Source organism: Heliconius melpomene, chromosome 13 (genome assembly GCF_056956725.1).
Source record: "Heliconius melpomene rosina isolate 202511_hmr_F chromosome 13, ASM5695672v1, whole genome shotgun sequence".
Classification (NCBI taxonomy): Eukaryota; Metazoa; Arthropoda; class Insecta; order Lepidoptera; family Nymphalidae; genus Heliconius; species Heliconius melpomene.
Genome location: NC_140401.1, coordinates 15,863,203 through 15,889,301, shown reverse-complemented (window position 1 = coordinate 15,889,301; position 26,099 = coordinate 15,863,203). Strand labels below are relative to the sequence as shown.

Here is a 26,099-nt window from a genome sequence, read left to right as displayed (position 1 = left end):
TTCGTTATTTTTTAGAGTCACATTATATTCCGTACATGTTTAGAACATAGTGGGTACGTAGTGTTAAAATACTCTGTTCCCCACTTTCCACCCAATTCTCGAGATATTGCATATTGAGTGGCGGAACTCAATACCGCGTTTTGTCTTGTTTTCAGAACGAGGAAATGAAATTAAAAATAATTTACTATCCCGAGTACCAATCGTTTAATATTTTCTTGAATTGAAATTTAGTAGTATGTAAAATCTATATAAATACTAATTTGGCAATGCTGAAGTCTATTGAAGAAGTGAACTCTAGAGGAAAGTGAAGAAGGGAGCATTTTGGCACTAGATTCCTTCCGCCTACTGCTATCAGCAAGAGAAAGCTCCAAGTTAAAAAAAAAACAAAACTAATGAATGGCAATAATTATACAAAAATCCTTGACCCAAAAAAACCCTTATAAGAAATATCTTAATCCAAGTCTGGTATCTTAATCCAAGTCTCAACTACAAGGTGTTATAAATTTTAATGATACTACTATAACTAATGTAGCGAGAAAATTTACGATCTCAGAGAAAAATGAAAGTAAAATAACAATTACATTTCAATATTGTGTAGACGTGAAAGGATATAATTTTATTCTCAATATATATTTTAAAAAGATTTATTTTGTTAAAATAATAACAGTCTTTGAACCCACTACAAAGACCCTAGCTCTTAATTTAATGATCAACTGATAAATATATGTATATATCGATAACTTATAGAACATACATAAGTTCTTAGACAATAAAAAAAGCACTGGAGCTAGTGTTATTATTTTTAAACGATTGGATATGCATTTCTTTGTATATTTACATGTTAGTCCATAAATTTCTCAGAAACTAAACGTCATATTACCATGACCTTTTTTTTATTCAAATGATGTTTCCTAAGTATGCCAATTTAGGAAACATTGAAATCATCTTTGTTTCATAGAAATCATTTTTCAAATTTATAAGTTGATTCTCAAATATTTCTTGAGAAGGCATGTAGTTTATACATGTTATATATGACAGAACTTATCTAATATAAAGTCCAGTACACATTTCAATAGCTCACAACTTTGTATATGAATATTTACATTATACATACGTATAGCTGTGTATTTGGAGAGCTCGAGCAGTAAGAGAGTAAACATATCATACTTGTTTACTGTATTATATATCTCACATTACATATAAGTCGCATGTCTAATTAAAAATGTGTCTAATTAAAAACATGTGTCTAATTAAAAAAATAATATTTTCATTGAAATCTCTGTACAAATTTCTTTTTAAGGTTCCCTGCCTTAAAAGGAAGAAAATGGAACACTTTTAGGATTTCACTTTGATCTCCATCTGTCAAGACCGTTCATCTCGAGATCGCGTAAAGGTATCAATTGAAATTAATATCAAGTATTTAGGTATCTAGGCTCCTGGAGCACATAAAATCAAACGTCTAAATTAACTCAATCAAAGGGTACGAACATTTGTACATCGTTTTTGCCGTATTTTCATCGTTTTGACCTATATTTAAGAAATTTGGTGAGAACTTACAGCACAAATAAAAAAAATCCGCTAGTTGAAAATTTATAGTTATTTTTTAGAAATATTACAAACTTATGCTAAATTGAGTAGCATACGCTAACTGTAAAGACATCGTCTTTTCAAAATTAGCATTCTTTATTATGGAAGCTTTCAAGATTTACGTACTGGGACCTTCAACAAAAGTTGTAATAACTTTACCCAAGTGTCGCTCTGATGAGATGTGAAGTTAAGTTAATTAACCACAGCGCTCGAACAATAACCAAGAACTGCAAGTTTATATTGGAAGTTTTAGAGCAAACTTCCATTATTTGTAAAATGCATTTAATTTATACGCTCTAATCTTTCACTATGTAGACGCGTAAATATAAGAAACTAAAAATTATAAAACATTGTATTGTTTTGTACTATTTTAGTCTCACCAGGTCACCAGGACAGGTTTTTTAGTACGAAATAATGTAGTGATCAAAATATACTCTATTTTTAAATTAAATAATTAAGATGTTTATGGTTTTAATAAGCATTCAATTTTTTATTAGAGTATTAAAATTTATCATATTTACACAATATACAACAACAAGTAAATATAATATAGCTACAGTGAAATTTACAAAGATATTTTCATTCATCTGATATATGTAAATAAGAGGAAACACTCGGAGTAATTCTTATCTTTTTTTTAAAGCAAAATTATACAAATATTATAATATGTCTAAAAAGTATTAATAAGATTAATAAACATTTCTTTCTGAAATACGTTCCTATTTTATGGTTCATTCTACTGCGATTTTTAATACGCTCGACTTATTCTCATTCATATGGAAAATTTAATTTCCTGCTCTATTACGGAATGATGCATCATAGCATACTATTTGTAGAACATCATCCATCAAACATTATATATATTATGTAAATGAGCTGAGAAAAATATATACAAATATTAAGGTAAGTAAAAGCTGAAGTGCTTCATCGTAAAATATTGGCTTAAATAAAGTAATAATTTATGCCTTCGTGGCGCAGTGGAACAGTATCTGACCATAATCGTATCACGGTACGATGTGGGGTCATTTCTTCGATTCCAATTTAAGGAATTTTGGTTCATTTAAATATATTTCTAAAATCTTATAGTTTCCAGACTTGCTCTTTAGGTTATATTTTTGATAGTTTTTATTTAGAAGGGATGGTGAGAGTGAAGGTTTTTATGTAAATAATTTCAACTCATTATTTGATTTTTTTCTTTTTCTCCAGCTTTACCTTTTATTTACCTTATCGTAGAATAGACAAAGGTATTGTACTATTCTTCGTATACTATCAAAAGTAAATAAGGAGTTGTGAGAACTAAGCGTTTAGTGGCCAGAGCTGTGAGATGTAAAAAAAATACTCCTCCGAGAATCGAATCGAAAACACAACACATATCCTATGAATAAATAAATAATGACTATAATTTATATTGCTTTTAAGCATTCTGATGTTAATCGAGGATTTATTCACATTCTGAAGATAGTACAGATGCACACTTTGATAGTAGAATATTTGAGAATGCGGTAACTGCAATTACATAATGGAAGTTTGATATAAAATTTTCAGTACGAACCCGCAGTTCTTGGATATTGTCCAAGAGTTCTGGCTAATCATATAAAAGTTTACATCCCATCACAGCAACACTTCAATGCGCTTAAAACTTTTGTTGTGAACAAATCTCTGGGAGGTCTTTTGACATTAGGTCCTTTTTCCTTTTTCTACCTACCCTTATACATGCGAGATACAGCGGGAAGCTAAAGAAAGAAAAAAGTAGAAAAGTCTTTTAATACCTCCTTAAGTCCTTACCCAAGGAGACAGAATGCTAATATTGCAAGGTGTGGACAAACTCAAGAACACACTTTACATTATAAATGTGCCTATTACAAACTTGATAGCTTTTTTTAGAGTTTTTACCTCAAAATCTTGACATAAATGGTTTTGACAGACGGACAACACAGTGAGCCTTTAAGGGATTTTTTTTTAGAAAGAAAACTCTAAAAACGTCTAATATTCTCATGGATATCATCCGATATTTGACGATACGGATTTCAGTACTGCTACGTACCGATATGTAATAGATAACGAATTGCTTGTAAATCATTTATTATATTTTACGCAACATGTTGTTGTTCTAGATATTGCATATTGGGTATTGGAACTCAAAACCCCGCTTTGTACCTAAAAATTAGAGCATAAATGTGCCACGAAACTCAAACTGTAACTCACTCTTTTCCTGTCTTCACTAACTTATAACTTTCAACTTTCGTTTGCCTCGCCGTGTAGTTTTAATTTAAAAATATTCTTAGTATAGTTGATTTATAATAGGCTATTTAAGGGATGTAGGTTCTAACTTTTGGCTTGAAATAGCATACTGTGTAACATTATTTTTTATTATTAGGCTGCCTTTCAAAATGCGGATAAATTGATGGATGCCTAAACTAAAATTATTAAAAACCTCATTCACCGTTTGAAACATTGCTTTTTACATTCAAAAGAAAAACACATCGCTACAATTAACATAAGTGCGTACGTTTATTGTCTCTGTAATCACGTTTAATTTAAGACCACCCTCTCAAAAAGGGTAATTTACATTTGCTTCTTTGTTATAACTTGTTCGTAAATTTGCTCGTTCGTTACATGTTTTAGAGAAATTAGTTGAAAATTGTTAAGTATTTTTTTTCTAATGATTATACAGACCTACGAGTATTTTGAACTTTTTTCTCTCTAAGGTTTCACAACTGATTTTGGGTCTTAAGACGCTGATACGTTAGCAGTTTTTGATAAAAACTGCTAATACAATGATTTTTTTTTGAAAAATGTCCATGAAAAATAGATATATTCATGAAGATATAGATAATAGGTACACACTTTTATTTACTGCACTAAAAAGCTAAATTTTTACGTAAAATAAATAGAACACATTAATAACACGAATGTAATTAGCACAAATTGTTGTTAACATTTCTTATATATCTTGATTAGATCTTAAACCTTGTTTTTCACTAATATAATAACATTTTATCAAAATGTTCTATCCTTTCAGACATGATTTCTTTATGATAGGACTCTTGTGGATTCCTAGAAAGTTGTTAACTATTTCTTAGCTCAGTTTTACAAAGTTGTTTTATCAAATTCTGTGTCCCAAATAATATTTAAGCTATAGTATTAAACTGTAGATAAAATAAAATATTATTAATTTTACCTTGGTAGCTTTTAATTCGTTTAGGACAACAATACACAACGTTTACCTTAACAAAAGACTAGTAGTTCTTTCATTTTGAAAAAAAATATTCTACAGCAATGCCTGAAAAACGGTCTATATAGAATGTTTGTTTTCCAAAAATAAACCACTCAGGTACACTGTACAAACCCACCCACTTGACGTCACATTTCCCTATCATTTTTCCTATTGCTTCTTTATTGTTTTTACTTTTTAAATATCTAGTGACGTCATTAGCGCAGTTGGAAAGTGTCTTTCTGAAAGATCATACTTGTAAATCGTTTATATAAAACTAAACATTATAACACTAGTTCCACATTTCTTATAAGTATTTCATTTTCTAAGAAAATGATGAAATGGATTTCTAAATGCAGTCTGCAATGTGTTTAAATCGGAAAGAACAGAATGATTGATAACATTATCAATCAATTTAGTTTGCTCTTTTTGCTAAAAATAATAAATTAACCGGGCGGCCGTCTGGTGCAGCTATAACTTGGAGGTATATGTTTTCATTTCCTCTTGTAACGAGGAAAATATTTAATATTTTTAAGAACGGAAACGTCTAATAGGAACGGAATGTCTTAATACTAGGTTCGTAGGTTCCATAATAAAAATATGGCAGAGATATATAAATTAATTTTTAACAAAAACAAAAACCGACTTCTAACAACGAACTAAAAAGTGAAAAATAATTATATAAAGATTTTATAATTTTCAAGTCGGTGCCAAGTAAAACAAACAGGCTTAGTAATTAGATATTGTAGTAAAGGTGTTGTAGCATTAGTTTGACACCGACTTCAAAATTATAAAATCTTTATATAATTATTTTTCACTTTTTAGTTCGTTGTTAGAAGTCGGTTTTAGTTTTTGTTAAAAATTAATTTATTTTACGATTTTTAGTGATGGGTAGATCTTAAAATGATGCTTCTTGAACGAGTGGTGATGGTGGTGGTAGTGGTTGTCAACGAGTGGTTGTGATTGTTCTATGTAAAACTTCATTTAATTAGCTATTATTTTTGTGCAAAGTTACATTTTGGTATATTGACAAGAACAAACATAAAAAGTATTCGGGTGAATTCGGAATCTCCCTTTTTTGAAGTTGGTTGAAAATGAGAACATCCTCTTTTTTGAGATTGGTTGAAAAGAAATGCAACGATCAGGAATCTCACTTCTGACATCAATTTAAAAAGTTTTTGCTTGTAACTATTACAGTATAATTAATTTTTGACCAAAAAAAACAAACTTTCTCAATTTTCTCCGGATTCCATAATCGAAACCTAACCAAACTTTCACCAAATTATCCTTGAAGTGTATCCTTTCAAATAAAAAAAGAATCATCAAAATCGGTTGGCGCGACATTGAGTTATTTGGCTATTAGTCGCGCACATGCATAATGCAAATTTAAGACTTATGTGATTTTCTCATGGATACCATTGTCAGACATGGACCAAAAAAAATTACCTGTCAAAAAGAAAATAATTTTCAAATTCCATTTAAAATGATTTATTCACTTACTTATTTAGAACTTACGAACTAAATTATAGTATATTTACAGACGCTTTCTAGAGGCATTTTCTTTTACTGTCCAGATATGTGTACATACATTATTTAAATTCTGTTAATCCTCTTACATAAAGAACTTTCGAGAACAAATGTGCTGAATATTAACGAAGACTGAAATTGAGGTCAATGTAGCGCAGTAGGGGCTGGCACAAGTATCTGATAAAACAAAACGGTGGTTTTTAGTTTCATTCAGGAGCCCCATGAATGAATCCCTTATTCATAGATGGAGAAGAAAAGGGTTTTTTAAATGTTATTTTTTCCCAAAGTTATGAAATTTTGTAAGTTTATTTTCTATTATGTTATTATAGGTTGCTAGACCGGGATCTTGGCGAAATGTAAAGACGATTGTTGTGAAACATTGTATAAATATCAAAATAATCGGAAAACGAATTTAAATCAGCACGTCTTTTCAGGCATGTCTGTGCCAGCCAGATAGGCTATTCAAATAGGTTTATATATTTATTTTGTTAATATTATTTTAAATTAGTTGACAAAGTGGAAAAAGGAACCAGTCAAGTGGAAGTGAGGCTCGCCCACTGATGGATTCGTACTATTTTCAGGGTTGTAGGACAACGGAAAGCATAACTTACAAAAGTTTACAAACTTTTATTTGCAGGTCCAGAACCCTAAAACGACCTTAAAATTGGCGGAAAATAGAGAAAGCCAGGTTCACTTTTTTGCTTTATAAAATGAATTACAAAAGCATAAAAAAAGAAGGAACTTATTCAGGTACATAAACATAGTCTCTAAGTCTACACTTTGATGGATAATAAAATCGAGACAGTGATTTTTATAGACAAAAGTTAATAAAAAAAGTTGAAATATACTGTTTATGTAAAATAAATTGTATTTTTACTGTCGCGTTTTCCACTGCTCAGCTTTCAAGTTTCAGTGTCCGCGAGTCATTCCCACCAGCAGGACGTCTCCGATCGGCGGGAAACTTAATGGATATACGTAAATAATTAAAGTTAAAACTACTTAGTTAATTTTATGACAAAAACAATATAAATAAATATAATATTTCACTTATTCCACTTATATATACGATTTTTATTTTCATCTAAAAACTAAATTGCTTGAAAAAGGAACGTGAAAAATATTATACTTAAAAACAATGTGGATTACACTGTACAGTAAATTAAAGATAGGAAATATGCAACTCATATACGATACTTAAAATTATAATACTTAGCTATAACTAATTAATTTACATATTTCAATAAAAAACTAAATCATATTATAAAAATAAAAAAAAACAATGGAATCTCAAGAATTTTTACGTGAAAACGAGACGTACGAGGACTTTTACAATCGTTGCAATAATCTAACGACTTTTGACTGTAGTGAGGAGGAAATGCTATGGTGGTTGATGGGATCTCGTAGACTGCCTCTGAACGAGATAATACCTATAAGTGTAGTTCTTCTGATAATATTCTTGACTGGAGTCGTAGGCAACGTGTGTGTCTGTGTCGTTATAGTGAGGAACCCTGGACTTCACACAGCTACCAATTACTACTTATTCAGCTTGGCTGTTAGCGATTTGTTGCTTCTTCTATTTGGTAAGATTTTGGAATTTATATTTTTATTATGCTGAAAGATTGTAAATAATAAATTTTGAAGCTAAAAATTACTTTTACATTTCTTCGCTCTGGTGTCGAGGCAAAGCGCGGCGTTGAGTTCCGCCGCTCAACACGCAATGCCTTTTTTCAGCTGAAAGTGGGGAAACAGCGTGAAGTTGATTTTTAACAAAAAAAAAGAATTTTTAAAATGTAGAAAATATTAGCCACAATGCAAACTTACTACTTTAATTTTATAAAAATGAAATATTATATTATAAGAGGAAGATAATGGCCGTTGTGGCACAGTCAAAACAGCGTGCGAGTGTCAACGCGATAGGTTCGATTTCCACTTGGGGAATGAAATACATAATATTTTTATTTATTTATACTCGCTCTGGTAAGAAGGCAAACCACGGCGTTGAGTTCCGCCACTCAACACGAATTGCCTTGAAAAATCGGCGGAAAGTGAGTCGGAGCGTCTTAACCTTAGGTTCCTCCTTCCCTGATATAGAGCGTGAAACTGAAAAAAAAAGCTTGATGATTGAATCTAAGCGTAGGTGTGTGTAATAAAGTAGTAAGCCGTTGGTATCAACGGGTTTATTGTTGAAGCTATATTTTCCAATACTTTTAAACAATTTATAGCCCAAGTCCGTAATGCAAATAGCTTATTTTCTTATTTATCCTTTTACAAGGTTTTTTGAAACAAAAACAAAATATGAAATTTTAAAAGATCTATTTAATACACTTCAATATATTTTTAAAAAAGCAGCATGTCTTTTACGCGTAGCAGAGTAGGTCAAAGGAAGACCCACTGTTTTTAACACTTGCTTCAACGGTCAATCTCAACATCGCGATTTGTTGTCCAGAACAAAGCTATAGAAATAATTTTTATTTTACGTTAATATATTTTTTAGCTTTACGCTGTACCCCACGCACACAGCAAGGTAGGCAGAGGGAACCTGGGTGCCTAGTATAAAGATACTCCGTCCTTATTAAAACACTTCCGCCGAATTCTGTGTTGAGTAGGGAAATTCAAGGTCAAAAACGCGAAACGCTTGAAATCCTGCACCACGAATGCCCTTTAATGTATGGTTAACTGATAAATTTACACTACCAATTTCCTATAAAATATTGTTAAACTGATAGATTTACATAGATAGATAGATAGATTTTGCAACATAAATAAATGGGGAACGCAGTTTTTTGACTTTTTAGCTTGGCACTGCTTAAATAAATAAGTTTAGTCTAGTAGAAAATGGAATTACAACATTCCTATTGTATAAAATTACCTAGACTACCATTTGCCTTAGTTCTTTAAAAATTAAATCTTATATCTATTTAGATAGATGTATTGAATGGAAAGTGTATAATTACTTTCACAATACAGTTCATTATAATGTATAATAATAATTAACTTTGTTATCATCAAATATCACACGCGCTCATATTTCTGCTAATTAATTTGACAGTTTTAATACACGAGTGGGTAGGTACAACAAAAGAACCAGTCGTCCAAGTATAATATAACAATATAATGTATTAATAAAATATAATTGGCAACATTCTCTTTTGTTTCGTATAACGTATTGGTAAAGAAATATGTAACCGGAACTTACATGTGTATACAGTAGGTGAGTATTAATATTCTTAATTATCTTATAATAAAAATATAAGTAATTTATCTGGCTATGTAAGTAAAGGCAAGTTCATGCCTCCAGAGCGAGGAAATGAAAATATTAAATATATAATTTCCACGAGTGGGAATCGAATTCGCAAACTGTAACTGTAACTTACCACATCTTAGCTTTCTACGCAGAGTAGTTTCAGCATTAGAGTGAACCCATGCTGAAAAAGTGTAAACTTTTATTCATTTTGATATTATTATCAGCTTCACGCCGCATCCCTAACACCTAACATAGTGTTAAGACACTCCGTTTCCTACTTTTCGCCAAATTTTTCGAGGCATTGCGTGTTGAGTGGTGGAATCCAACGCCGGGCTTTTACTTTAGTGTCAGAGCGAAGAAATGAAAATATAAAAAAATATATATTTAATTTCATCGAGTGGGGATCGAACACAAAACCGTCGCGTTACAGTCACATACACATATTTAGTAACGAAAGAATTTTATATGTAAATAGATATTTTTTCTGGCCTGCTAATAAACACAGCATTAGTTCCAGCCACCCACCACGTTATGGCTCTGGACGGGCGGATATTGAAGACTATAAAATGGGCCTCTGCCCTACATAAGATACCAACAGTCGTTAATATTGGAAAAATATGAATGAAATTAAACAATATTTATTTTTTAAATAACATTTCAATTTCTTCACATATTGTTTTATTCTAACTTTGATATGTATATTCCAGATATTTTTTATTAAAAAATCTACTACGTTTAAGTTATGATAATAAAATATTCTTGCAAAATAACATTTATCCATAAGAAAAAGTATAAACATTAAACATTTATAAGACAATATACTTTTATTGTATTATTTTAATAAAATTCCAGCCTGACTTTATATTTAATTTATAATATTTGTAGTAGGTACTATGTAGAAGATCGCTTATATTTCTATAGCAATAAAATAATAAATTTCTGCCGTTATTTTTGTAGGTATATATTTCTAATGTCTTGTTTCATAAATTTCCTCTATCATATACAAGTTCTGATACATACATCCCTCATATTTTCCAATAGATTCGGTTTTTAGGAAATTATTTACATTCCAAAAGGTGGATAAGGTAAAAAAATATCTAATAATATATAATAGATAATATTATTCGATTTATTTTTTATCTTATTATATTATATTAGTAGAACTAATTTCGATTGATAAAACTAAAGAAATAACAGACACCATTCATCAGGAATTAATTATTTATTTATCTAAATTAACGTATAGTTTTTATTCATTCGTGGTTTGCATTTGTGGATCGCATACCTACTATATTTTTTCTTTTCTTATAAGTTAAAGAAAGTATGATAAATTCAAATTCAAATTCTGAGATTAGCGATAATAAACGCACAGACAAACAGACAAAAATATTAAAAATCATTGTTTTGGGTTCTGTTACGTTATTAAAGGTTCCCAATAATATATTTTTTAAATATCTTCCAAGTAGACACCGACCCTTTTACAATTTTATTTTTTTTTATTTTTATTTTTATTTTTTAAGTATAGATATCATTCATAGAAGAACGAACAACGAAGGTGACCTCAATAACAAACTAATATGTACACAAAACTGAAACTAGAGGTATACCACATTTTAATTTATCACCCATTATCTAATGGAAACCCTAATGTAGATTATCGTAGGCACTAAACTACACTACACTTTCATTTTCCACAAATCATTCGGCTATCTCGACTTACAGACATTAGTTTCATAGAAAACTGCAATCTTTGTAACGCAGGTTTCCATTTCCACCGTCTTTCTACCATAAATTTTAGCTTAGGTTCTGGTTCAGAAATTTTATGTTCTCGCCATTATCGATGGATGTATATTTTTGGTGATATACTGTTACGCATTTGGCACTCGAGACAAATATTAAATACAAACGCCTTATTTTTGTGTTATTTATATGTATGCCTGCGATCTATAGCGCTTCATTAATCAAGTGTGTCTTCATTAGTCAAAGCTTAGATATTTTTTTACCTTATCCACCTTTTGGAATGTAAATATTTTCCAATAGATTCGGTTTTTAGGAAATTATTTACATTCCAAAAGGTGGATAAGGTAAAAAAATATCTAAGCTTTGACTAATGAAGACACACTTGATTAATGAAGCGCTATAGATCGCAGGCATACATATAAATAACACAAAAATAAGGCGTTTGTATTTAATATTTGTCTCGAGTGCCAAATGCGTAACAGTATATCACCAAAAATATACATCCATCGATAATGGCGAGAACATAAAATTTCTGAACCAGAACCTAAGCTAAAATTTATGGTAGAAAGACGGTGGAAATGGAAACCTGCGTTACAAAGATTGCAGTTTTCTATGAAACTAATGTCTGTAAGTCGAGATAGCCGAATGATTTGTGGAAAATGAAAGTGTAGTGTAGTTTAGTGCCTACGATAATCTACATTAGGGTTTCCATTAGATAATGGGTGATAAATTAAAATGTGGTATACCTCTAGTTTCAGTTTTGTGTACATATTAGTTTGTTATTGAGGTCACCTTCGTTGTTCGTTCTTCTATGAATGATATCTATACTTAAAAAATAAAAATAAAAATAAAAAAAAATAAAATTGTAAAAGGGTCGGTGTCTACTTGGAAGATATTTAAAAAATATATTATTGGGAACCTTTAATAACGTAACAGAACCCAAAACAATGATTTTTAATATTTTTGTCTGTTTGTCTGTGCGTTTATTATCGCTAATCTCAGAATTTGAATTTGAATTTATCATACTTTCTTTAACTTATAAGAAAAGAAAAAATATAGTAGGTATGCGATCCACAAATGCAAACCACGAATGAATAAAAACTATACGTTAATTTAGATAAATAAATAATTAATTCCTGATGAATGGTGTCTGTTATTTCTTTAGTTTTATCAATCGAAATTAGTTCTACTAATATAATATAATAAGATAAAAAATAAATCGAATAATATTATCTTATCATCTTTGTATTTAGCTAATGCAGATAGAGTTAGCTTACTTTAAAGTGAAAACAACTATTGGTAAATTACAAATATGAACATAAAATTTAAATTGAATAAGTTTCATAACTTTTAAAGTAATAAATGTTGCTTTCAAGTGGTTTTAGGACTTATTAAGTGTTAACCTCAATTCTTAGCCAGAAGATCTATTATCTCAATTTATTAAATAAACCTGAACCTTGAAATATCTTAGGCTTGATGCTAGACCGAAAATTATTAGGTCAAGAGAGAATAATTCTCATTATTGAATAATTAATTACTTGATTAAGAGTAATTAATTTATATTAAGTACACGAGACTTGCAATGTTGAGTAATGAGGCAAAGCGCTTCGTTGAGTTCCGCCACTCAACATGTAATGCCTCCAGAATTCAGTAGAAAATGGAAAAGGAAGTGTCTTTATGGAAACCGAAGAAACGGAACGGAACACAGATTTCCAGGCGAGGCAATTAAAATATTAAATATTTCATTTCTTCGAGTAGAAATCGGACCTACAACCTCATAACCTCCTCACGCTTACAGTCATACTATGTTACATATTACAAATAATAAAAAGTTAAAGTATATTAGACATGATTAGATGTTATATAAAAATCTAAAAAGTCCATATTGGGTAAGTCCTTTGGAAGCCTAAAAATACGTTCCTTCAATAATTTTCTCAACGAAATGAAAAGCTTTTATATCAAAAAATGTTACCAAAATTTATATCTATATAAAGCTTTCTTTCTTTTTTTAGCTGTACGCTGTATTCCGTAAATAGCAGGATAGTCAGAGGGATTCTGGGAACCTAATGTTAGGAGACTCCGTCAATCAAAGATCTTATTGTGACTGGGAACTGAACCCACACCTATCGCGCTTACAATCACACACATGTGTATATTAGTAGATATTTTTTTTAATAAAAATGTATAATAATTTAATTTAATTGTCAGAAATTAAAAAACCTATAAGCATAAATATTAATTGCAAGAGACAGTTCTGTAAAGACTAAAAGAACATACCCTTTACAAACGTTTTATTTTCGCATTCGTTTGTCTACTTTAAAGGCATGAATAAAGTCAACTCTGGTTCAGTGATAAATATAAATTTGACCTTTACATACAAAACTCTTAATTTTAACGTACAGCAATATTAAAATTTCTATTGCTGTGAAATTTCTAGTGTCGTTTGCTCTTTTCATTCGTATTTTACTATGTGCTTTTAGAGACGCTATGCGCTTCCAGTAGAAACACGAACTTTATATAGTTTTAGTGTAATTACTCTACTCTCTCTGTCGGACTATCCAAGAATACTGGAATAAAATACATCCACCTCCACTCGCTGTGGCAAGACAAAGCGAAGTATTTAATAACGATACGAACGAACAATACACAATATCTCACAATATGATTCGGTGGAAAGTGGGGAACGGATATCTTAACATTAGGTTCCCTGTGCTTGCTGCTCTGCTGTGTGCGGGATACGGCGTGAAGCTGTTCTAATTTTTTAATTTTAAACACATAATGTCTTGGAAAGCGAAGAATATATAGACTTAATATTAGTTTTACATTTGCGATTAATAGCATTTAAGTGCTCAAAAATACTTACCTTACCGCAAGTTATATTATCTAAGCCGGGAGTGAGTAAGTGATAAAAGCAGCTTTCTTAAAATTCCTTAATTTCCCGTACAAATTTCATTTTGCAGATCCTTTTTTTAGATATCATTAGCGGTTTTCAATAGGGAAGTCAGATAATATATAATGAGGTTGTATAATCAGACGAATATTTGAACAATAAGAGTTTTTACAAAAGAAAAAGGAATAAAAAATCAGCAGCTTTTAAGAAACTATTTATTTTTTTCTTAAGAAAGTAAGTTTAAAGTTATGGTAAATCACCAGGTTTTCTTTTCAGTTCATTTTTTTATTCATAGTCGGATTTGAATCCGCGCCTTTCGGAAATTATCTAATGATATATATTTTTTTACGTTTTTAATACAGTAGCTGCTGTAGACAAATAAATAACTTCAGTTTTAGTATTTCCCTTTCCGTTCTTCTGTTTATTATTCATAACTCTACTACGTCGTTGTTTTTTAATTATTGCTCTAGCTTGCCTGAGTTTTTGGCAAAAATATATTTATCATGCAAATAAAAGAACAAAATAAGAATAAAAAAGCTTGTATTGTAAAAGAAATATGTGAAAACTGTTTTGGACTGTCAAATAGACGTATAAAAAATATTATCACCACCAGACCAATACATTTTAGATTGATAAATAATCGTACAAATTGGTAAATATTTTTTTAATGACCGAAGATGTTTTAATGCTCAATTATTTGAGTTCAATTTCTCCTGTCAAGAAGGCAGAGGAAACCGAATGCTTACATTAGGAAAACTAGTGTAAACATTAGATTTTTTTTGCCTACCCTGCTATATGCGGTCTACAGGTGAAGATAAAAAATGTATAATAGAATAGTCTTTCTCGCACTCTTAGCAAATGACTACGTTTTTCGTACTTTGTTATATTTTTCAACGCCAAAGTACGATCTGTAAACTTTTTCTTGTGAGTTATTGCAAAGTTTAGCAATACTATATATACATATATGTGAGGAATATTATATATACAACAACTAGAAAAACCAGAGAGGAAAAGAAATTAGTGGAAAACATCATACATTTTATACATATGTATATGCTTAATGCTCTGTTCTAAAGTTTTAATGTATACTTTAAAAAGTTGAGAGTAGTTGCGTGCGCTATACCCAACTCATACGAACATGCTTGGTAAACTACTTAAATATGTGTATTCAGTTCTACCGTTGTGTTTTCTAAGAGGTAAAAAACTATCTATACTAATATAATAAAGGGGAAAAGTTCGTTTGTTTGTTTAAACGCTAAGGTCTCTGGATCTACTGGACGTTCGACTTCACCGCCCTTTAGCTCGACTGGTGTCGAGGCAATCGCGGCGTTAAGTTCTACCACTCAACACGCCGTTCCAAGAATTTAACGGAATGTGGGGAGCGGAGTATCTTAACACTATGCTTCCTCTGTCTGCCCTATACGCTACTTGCGGCATACAGCGTAAACTTGTTAAAAAAGAAAAGTTTAAACATTAAAAAAATATACGCGTTGAATTTTTCGTCGGTTATAATTCAATTATTTAAAATATTAGTTCTCTTATACAACCTCTATTATTTATGTTATACATGAATAGCTATATACTGGTTCATATTTATTATAATTATTAAATCAAAAAGTCACTCATTAACAACGATATCTCAATTACAATATTAAAATATCGAATACGATAATAGGACCTTTGATAATGTTTTAATTTTTAAATGGCAAATGTATGGACCTACTTTTCGATAAAAACAATAAAGTCAATGTCCAAGTATGTCTAAGTACTAATAGGTACAACAAATATAAGAAAAAAAACATATGGAGATTGATGGATGGAGATTGATAACCTCCTTTTCCTACAGTCGGTTAAAAAAGGGGTAAATTTCAATAAAGACTATGTATGATCTAACGTCACGTCGTTACCACTTTTATTGGCGCGCCATCCGTTCCTAAACTATTTTAATATTAATTTTTCAATTTATGTAGCCGGTGGTTGACGTCTTCGTCTTTGGATTCAGGATTACTTTTATTGACTGTAAAAGAACGTTATGGAACACGTGGTGTCCAATATTTATAATAAAAGTTGGGTTTTCTTGCATGCACGTGGTTGATTGTGAAGGTCAGGTCATTTATTTACATGTCTACCACATTTTATGGATAAAAAAGAGAATATGACATCCTAACTCGTTTTTTATATCCGTTTCTATATTTTACATATTCCTTCATAATCTATTTTCCTTTTTGACTGTATAATTGTACGTCGTATTTATTATTTTTTTAGCTTTAAGTTGTAGTCCGGGCATCAGGGTAGACAAAAAGAAATCAGTGATACAACACTTCCCAATTCCCATATTTGATATTCTCAGTCATTAATATGAATAAAAATATCAATTAATAATGAACAAGCAATCAGCGTCATTTCGTTTCACGTTTGTTGAGGAAACCGCAATAACTCCGAGTGCTTTGAACGTCGTCACCCTTCTTGTCTTTGTACTTGTCTTAAACAATTATATTGCTTTAAATGTCTTATAAATATTATTTTGTGGTATATATAATTTTCTTTTCTCTGAAACTATATATGTATATTCTCCTTTTATTTCTATTTCCTTTAAATATATACAAATATCATAATTTAAGATTATTATAGTATAACATCTTTTTGCGTACCTAAGCAGTGTCTAGAGATCGATTTATATGAAAAAATTGACGTTTGTATTGCGAACTGTATGAACAATAACATACATACGAACATAATATATATGTATGTACCTCCGCTGTTCCGAATGAACTCTCCGGCTTCGACATAAATTAGTGCAATGTACGGTCAACGTATAAACAAGGGTTGTATTTATGTGGAGAGTTCTTTCGTTTAGTTCGAAGCCTACATTGAAGACTACAGCGGTAGGTAGACTGGGTACAGTTGAAACAATTTAGTTTTTAAAATTTATAATTTTGATATCTATAAACTAAATGATGATTATGATGAGTGAAAATCAAGATAATGATGTGAAGCTTTGGCTACGATATGGCTGTATTGTTATAGTTCTCGGGTTTACTATATTAGATACTGGCCCTGTTTCAACCGTCCTTTGTTTTAACCGCACCCAGTCTCCCTACTCAACGCCGTCTGTAACCAGAACGAGAAAATAAAAAATATTAAATAATCAATTAAACCCAGTAGGAATCGAACCCATTACTGTCGCTTTGATAGACGCTTGCTGATGGAGACGCCTCACAGTTTTGATAACCAGCAATATCGTTATAAATAAATCCTTGTCCAATCTCGATAATCCTATTAAATTGGTTCAGCCATTTAGAAGTTTGTTGTTACAGCTATGGGTTAAAGGGCTGTTACTTTAAGTTCAATAGATTGACTTGCGTGATAGAAATTATAAAAGTTATGAGAATCATCAAATAAAAAGAATATCAAATAATAAAATATGAATATTATGCCAATTTCTAATTTATAATTTGTTTTTTTTTGCATTAAATTAGTGGCGGAATCTAACACTGCGATCTAACTAGACAAGTAAATGAGGATATTGTTGACATTCCTTTAAATGGGAGCAGAATCCACAATCATCGCGTATACTCTTATAATCAAATACTCTCTAAGATATTTGTAGCAAATTAAAACAGTCAATTTAATGAAATAACATTTAACAAGTCTACGGTAGTAGCACCGCGCCCCTATCGCGTCTAACCAAAATTCACAGTGTTGCTTCCATTTACTTGATAAATGCATTAGTTATGTAATTTGATGTAGAGCACTTAATGGAGGTAATATATTATCTATACTAATATTATAAAGCTGAGTTTGTTTGTTTGAACGCGCTGATCTCGGGAATTATTGGCAATTTTAGATGTAACCCATTGTACCTGCGGTCGAAGCTATCTCGGGAACTCAGAATGGATTATAATTCGCGTAATACATAACATATCAGACCAGTGTAAAAATAATAAATATGTAAATCTATTGTATAGGAATTGATATATTTTTATTTTTCAATTTTTTACTGGTAGGTAACTAATAAAATGTAATTTTTAATTTTTTTTTGGTCTCACCTTTAGTGATCACTCGCACATATATTATGTAAAGCTATGCTTACGCCTCGCGGCGTAACTCTGCCTCACACCTTTTATATTAAACACATCTACTTTGTTGCCTTGTAAATATCGTAATATTGTTCGTAAGCCGTTCAAAGGCCTTTTTTAGTAACAATGACTACGAAGCGAATAAATTTCCATTGCGATTAAACTCGGTGTTCAAATAGCGTTAACTGATATTAGGCTAATATAAATAGATTCAAATTCAAAATATTTGTTATTCAAAAAAACTTTTGCATTTTACTTTTAAATCGTCCAATTAACATGAATCTACTACCGGTTCGGAGGCGGTACTGCTTAGGAGAGCCAGGAAAGTCAACCGTTGATGTTGTCAATATTGAGATTACAATTTTTTTTCATCACCACGCTGTATGCCACATATAGAAGCGTTGGCAGAGGGAATGCTGATGATGTGGCGGAACTCAATGTCACGCTTTGCCGCGATATCGAGTGGGCATCGAACCCACAACCTGTCGGACGCTTGTGCTTTTGCCCCAAGATTGACCTTGTTAAATTTATTTTTGTGTGAAAAGTATATTGACATAAGTTTCATTTTGGTTACATTCAAGTTGATGATTACTATTTGTTTTTATCTAATTGACCTAACAATAAGGATGTAAGGTGTACCTATAGATTTTTATGTTAGCTTTTATTTTACTAAGTTTTCGTACTCAAATACATAGAAAACAGTATTTTTCTAGGTTCGAGTAATTTCCTAGGATATGATAGAGATAATGAGAACTTAATCGGAAGTGTTTTTACGCAAACTCTTTATGTAACGATCTGTAATTATTCTAATAAAATAGAAATAAATCAAGTATTCCAGTAGTAATACTTTTACTATGTCATAAAGTGAAACGTTTTAGGTTGAGTCTCGTTGAATACAGTTTTTTAACATCGAGGCCGAATTTTATGACAAGTTGAGATGGGCACCTCCTAAAGTTAATGTATATTTAATTGTGCCATAAACAAGATTCTATGTTTTACTATTATTATAAATGTAAATGTAGGTTTGCTTGTGTCGCTTTCTCACGACTCACAAAACCCTCTCTCTCTCTCTCTCACCTCTGAGTCTCTAGTGAAAAATAAATTATTAAAAAACATTTATCTCTTATAAAATTTTTGCGTAATAATACAAAATCTAACGCTGTAATCTGCCACTCCGCCCACAAGGCATCGAACTCTGTTCTTTCTTTTCCCTCCAAATCTAGAAATAAAAGGAAGACGGAAGTGTATTGTCATTAGATTCTCTCTGCCTACCACTCTCCTATATGCGGAACTGGAAAAAAAGATACAGAATATAAAAAAAGATTATAATATTAAATTAAAAATGACTCTATAAAATACACGAACTACATCGTAAGTCAGTATTAGGTATGCGGAACACCATGAAAACGAGGACAAGACTGGAAGCATAAGCTAGATATTACGTATTCGGATGTCAACTTCGATCAAACCACCGGATGAAAGTACCAATATAATATAAATGAGGCTATTCATAAAATTAACTATAGTTTGTACCTAGTCTACTTTTTTCTTTTTTTATCCATATTAATATTCCATTGGTAATATATATATTTCTTTGGTTTTCCATATGGATATATGTAGATACAATGCTTCATGTTTCATGTGAAATCCTCAAAATTGCAGTTCACGCACAACCAGGTGCTCGTGCCGATGCGCCACTACTGCTTCTTATGAGGATGAAGACGAATAGAGATTTGTATATATGTAAAAGTAGTAATCAATATTGATATTCTATTATAACACCTAATGTTATTTTTTAAGGATAAAAATAATTTTTACAAAAAAATTTTTTTTTTTTTGTAAATAATAATAGTCAATTAAGATAATAACTTTCAAATAACGCCAATTTAATGATTTAAATATCCTCTTATATACATACCTAGAACACGGTCGTAGGAGCACGACCGGAATAATTACAGATGGCTCGTCATGAATATCAAAATTATACGATTTATAGCCGCACTAGCCATATTGTTAGAAGAAAATCAGCATTTTCAGGTCATAATATCAGTAATTCTGGGTATATCAGTAATCCACTTAGGATTACATTAATAGTCACTCGCTCAACTCAACTTTGCGTAAAATTTAGGTGGTAAAACTAAAAATCTGTTTTTTTCTATTCCTCTACATTTTCTAGCCTAAACAAGCTAAATGTCCAGTTTTTATATATATTAAGCTTCTAAAAAATAATAATAAATTGAAGATAATAAATATTTTCATGTAGAAGCTTGGAACATATACTGCCGCCAAAGATAGTGCTGATATCTTTTTTCTTATTTCAGACTAGAATAGCTTATTTTTTTCTCTTTGGAAACTTTCAGGACTCAATAAAAAGTGCCTTTGGACGATTATAACAGCGGGTGGTCAATTCATTAATAAGGCAACGTCGTAAAGGTTCATAGAATATAAATGTATTAGTCTTATGTTTTTTTTCTTTTTTGGTGTCGATCGTTATCTTAGAATTGTCGAAAATATACTTTTTAATAATAGCCCATAAATTGGCCTTATTATATATAACCTTTGAAGTCCCGTAAATTTCATATAATAGACAAGGTTATGTAAGAACTTTTTAAAAAATGACATTTTATACTGCTATTGATTATATATAGACTTCTACTCACTATATGGATAGATGATAATTTTAATCTATACTAGCAACCAATTAATATTTTTTATTTAATGTTTAGCATAAATCAACTCCGCTTTTTTTTTCTTTATTAACACACTATAAAACATAAGTAACAACTTTTATGATTTTACAATTATTTCGGATATTTTATTTGAAATTTAATAAACATTTCTATTTACACATATATAATAAGGAACATTTCAAAAAATCGTGCTACAACATATATACATACTCGTAGCTTCAAAGTACGAGTGACAAATATTACATTTTTGTAAAGACATGCTTTGCTTATAACTCTACAATGAATATTAAACTTTTTACCTACCTACGTATACTGTTACATAATAAAAAGAAAAAAATTTGGAAAGTAAGTAAGTAAGAAGAAATCGCTCTGGTGTCTAGGCAAAGGGCGGCATTGAGTTTATAGCATAAATGATACCCAAGCAATTTATTTGCTTAGGATAATTAAGGGATAGTTAGTAGTTAATTTTGTAAACGTTTTTACTATGTATATATGTATAACAGATTGCTTTCTGTTGTTGAAGCTTGAAATAGCTTCTGACCGGGTCAGTGTTCCGATAATAGGGATCGCTGAGGCGTGTTGATTGAAGGAGTTAGGGGAAAGCTGAAATAACAACAGATGTTTTAACCAATTCTATTTGCTGTGGTAAGTTATGTAACCCTACTATTGTTGCAGTAAGATTTGGTAGAAGTAAATATCTTTTACCACTTTTAGGGTACCGTTCAAAAGGAAAAAGCGGAACACTTCTAGCAATCTGTTCCTCATTTCCTGAAACACATAAAAATCAAGCTTTTTTTTGCTTCTTTAATTTACAGGAAGTTATTCTAGTTATTCTATTAACATTACGTGCAGTACTGGATAATTCCTATAGTTTAATTAATATAATTTATGCTTCAACCAATGAAGCAGTAGTATTTACAACATCGATCATCGCGTTAAATCAGATACGATCCACCTGTAGGTATCACTGTGTAGTTTGAGCCTCGGAACTAAATATAACACAGTATTATATTGCAGTCATTATTAGTAGATACTTGAAGAGTAAAAAAATCAGCTTCAAAATATCAGGCTTGAAAGTATCTTCAAAATAGGTGCTTTGAAAAAAGTGGCTATAGAAAAAGAAAATCGATATAAAATATGACCTAATTTCCTGAAGTTGGCTTCAATCTAATAAAATAGCTTGAAGTATAGTTTACTGAATCTTCTACGTCATTCGTAAAACTTATTATACACTTGTTGTGGTCTTGGAAGATTTTAAAAATTATAAAAATGTTATCTCATAGTAAAGTTGTGGTATACCTTATTATTTCGGCCACGTGTTCCGCCATTTAACTCACATGTGTCTAAAATTAGACGGAAAATGGAAAATTGAATAACTTAACACTAATTCTCTCTATCTAACCCGCTATATACGGGAAGATGAAAAAATTGTAATGGAAAGTCATCGAACACAACGTCCGGAAACGTCGGGAATGTAGTTAGTCAAATTTTTCTTATTTTTTATTCCAAAAACTAAGATAAGCCAAGACAAGAAAATTATGCTGAAAGTGTGAACGTTTATGGGTCATAATCAGAAAAAGTGTACATTTTGTGTCTTTTTTTGTCCCGCTACTTTGAATGCGTTTTAAAAATACAATTTTAAAGATAATTCAAATATTTTGCCATTTACGATAAATTTACTTATTAACTTAAAGATTTTTGTAATATTTTAAATGTATTATGGCTAATAATAGTATTTTTTGTTAGTTGCAAAAAACTTTTCAAAATGCTTCCATACAATTTTTCGTGTCCCATTCACCACTTTACTTTTTAAAAATTGATTTGTTACGAATATTTATGGTTTTATTTGATTTCAGATATGTTTATATTACTTTACTTTATGCATAATATTAAATAGAACTACTTTTATTGATACATTATTTAATAAATAATATATATTAATTAACTAAATTTGTCCCAAAATATTGCCTTTTTGTTACTCAGGGCTAGTAACGTACAATTATAATATGAACGCAATTATTTTGGATGGTATTTAATATAATTTTTTGTTGTGGCACCATTATTCTAAAAGTCAATGCTGTCGTAGCTACAACCAGTAGCGTTCTCGCAGCAGTTGAGGGGTTCAAATGTTTTAAAGGGAATGCGTAAAATTACATCTCAGGGTTATAAACGGCTTTTATTTTGGTAAGTATTCTAAAATTTCGTTTTCTTGTTTATGTTATTTGCTTCTTTTTACAAAATCTCAAAAAAGAACTTCAGTGCTTGCACATGCAACACGTGGCTTATGAGCAAATATTTAAAAAGGTTAGAATTTCTCAGACTTCATTCTCAATTTCGTTATATTTCGTTACGTAACGAAACTGAGAGAATATGAAGCCTAGTTCATAATTACGTTACCATCGGAAGATATGTATATAAAAAATAAATTGCTGGGATATGAAAAAAATAATTGGTGACTTTTGATAACGTAAAGTAACCAAAAATAATGATTTTTAAGTTTTTTGCCTGTCTAATGTGTTTGTGCACGCTTATCTCAGAAACGGCTTAACCGATTTAGTAAAAAACATTTTTTTATTCTTCCTGAAATTAGTTGTGATTTTGTAATTACTATTTTTTTCTCTGGAGATAGTGAATTAATAAATATGTAGCTCAAGCGGGTGAGGCTTTTATTTAAAAACAAATACGTTCTGTACTAGCGTTGTTAAAGATCTAAACAATAAACATGAAGTATTATTAAATACCTATTGATACATTTTTTTTTTCAGTAAGCGTCATGGCTCCTATATCAAATGCTGAAAGACAATAAAGATATAGAGAACGTCTTAAACAGACCAATCCTATGAAATATGAAGATTTGCGGAATAAACATTTACAAAGAATTAAACTTAATTCCCGTGATAACGACTCAAGTTTTGATATATTTTAAAGTGGATTTAATTTTATCATTAACTTTGTGATCTTTAGAAATATAAGTTTATTACGTTACGAATTAGCATTATTATATTGTTAATATTGTCACTTTCTTATGTTTTCTTACATTTATAATCTGTTAATTCAACGATTGAATCTTTAAAATTTTAATTTGTGTCTCATTAAATAAAAGAAACAATAGTTTTATTCATATAAAATTTTTATTTTGTTGTGTATAATGCCTTATGACATCAGTTTCGTAACAAACATTATCAGTGTTGTTACTTATCAGTTACGTTACGAATTCGAAAATGTCCACTTTTCTGATTATGACCCTTATAAGCCTCGATGTAGGCCAAAAGACATTATTAACCTAACAAGTCTAAAACAAATTCTAAGTTTCACACAAACTTTCGCAATTCTGGCTTAAGATTTAATAGTTACAAAGATCTTTTCTACTGTGTCTATATTAGAGTTACCTTAAGACATTTTTTGTGATCTCCAGTGTAAATAAATTATTTTTTTTTCTCTTCATCATACACGTTCTTAGGGCCATCATGCTTTTCACGTGAACTTCCTTCAGTACCATTGATACTGTGTTCTCAAAGGTCAACCGCGGTCTCCTCTTGCCTCTACCAGCTACATTATTAATATTGAAAAGGTAGCCAAATGCCATTAAGGTCGGTGATTCGGCATAACTTCAGCTTAGTCATTATTCCACTTCGGTACTAAACCAAAGTAGCGTATTCATTTATTTGATTGACATTGGAAAATTACAAAATACACTTACCTACTATGTCCTATACATTCAAGTCATTAAATCCTACACAAATACAAGATAATCTATAGGTAGTATGATAAAACTGTCAAAAATTGTCTTTATACTTCTGTCTGTACTGTCTGTCTGTTTGTACACGCATATCTCCGGAAGTTCCGGACAGATTTGAAGGATTTTTTTGTCGTACAGTTTTATACCTGAATTAATTCATAATTGATTATGAGTTTGCTCCGACTCAAATTAAGAAGTGAGAAAAAAAATATTGTGATTGCGGCGAAAAGGGGGATTACGTTTTTAACGCGTAAGAAACGGACATAAATGTTTACATAGTTATATAGATGTACATATGTATGTTCGTTCCTTTGTTCCCTCGTAACTGTTAAGCCAGTGAATTGATTTTGATAAGTAATAAATACTCTTTGATGGCGTGAGTATCACTGGATTTATTAATTTAGCTTGTTCAGTCGGAATTGTTGTTTTTTTAATAACATTTCTTTTTTCTCATTTCTTTATTCTAGTACGGCAAAGTGCGGTGTTGATTACTGCTACTCAACATGAAACATTTTATTTTAGGTGTAAAATTTCATATATTTCCTGAATAAGTATCTCTCTTTATGATCAAAAGTTATTTTTCGTCACATAAAACTTGACGACTAAGGAAATATTTACATTATAAATGGTGTAAGGGTTCTTACCTCTATAAAACGTTACAAAAATTGTTCTGATAACGCGGCATAAATATTTTTTCATCATAGATTTCAAATAGTTATTTCATATTACTTACTTTAATATTTATATATGAAAAGGGCTTAGAAACAGTTTAATAAAACTATATAAGTAACTATAACAGTATTATTTCATAATTCCTGTGAAAATTTTAAGCGTTTTATTTTTCTTATCTTAGACAAAACATATTGAGAAACAATAAGAATGATATATGAGCAACAGAATAATTAATTTACACAATCAAAATAATAAATACTATATACATTATTATATTGTATAAAGTTAAATAAATATGTACATATGTATATACTAGAGATTCTAATTAGGGTCGCAACCCAATTACTGTCAGAAAGCCACGGAACACACATCCGCTCCTTACAAATTAATTCGCTAGCGTTTGTCTGAAGACTCAATGTTATTACCAAATAATTTCAAAAATATATATTACTAGCGGACGCGCGCAGCTTCGCTAGCTTATTTAAGGGTGAATTCTAAGAAACCACGAAACGTGTGTTCAATGAAATATTTTTAAAAGTCTAAATTTCAAATTTTATAAAAATCGGCGGCGATTTAAAGATTTTTCCAAAAAAACTCTCAACCCCTTATTTGCACCCTTAGGGGATGAATTCTAGAAAACCATGAAAAACATGTTCAATTAAATATTTTTAAGAGTCTAAATTTCAAATTATATAAAAATAGGTGGCGATTTAAGAA

The 26,099-nt window shown here is 30.4% G+C and overlaps 1 protein-coding gene across 2 annotated transcripts in view; it reads left to right on the top strand.

Annotated features, from left to right (window-relative positions):
- Window positions 1-6,907: 6,907 nt before the first annotated feature.
- The window catches only part of LOC146533139 (neuropeptides capa receptor-like), a 46,674-nt gene continuing 27,482 nt past the window's right edge, over window positions 6,908-26,099 (top strand). The window contains exon 1 of one of the 2 annotated variants that reach the window (XM_085195904.1): window positions 6,908-7,908. In XM_085195904.1, the coding sequence (XP_085052030.1) occupies window positions 7,608-7,908 (301 nt within the window). In that variant the 5' untranslated portion in view covers window positions 6,908-7,607. The remainder of the gene's footprint in view (window positions 7,909-26,099) is intronic. The other variant, XM_085195903.1, reaches the window with a different exon arrangement.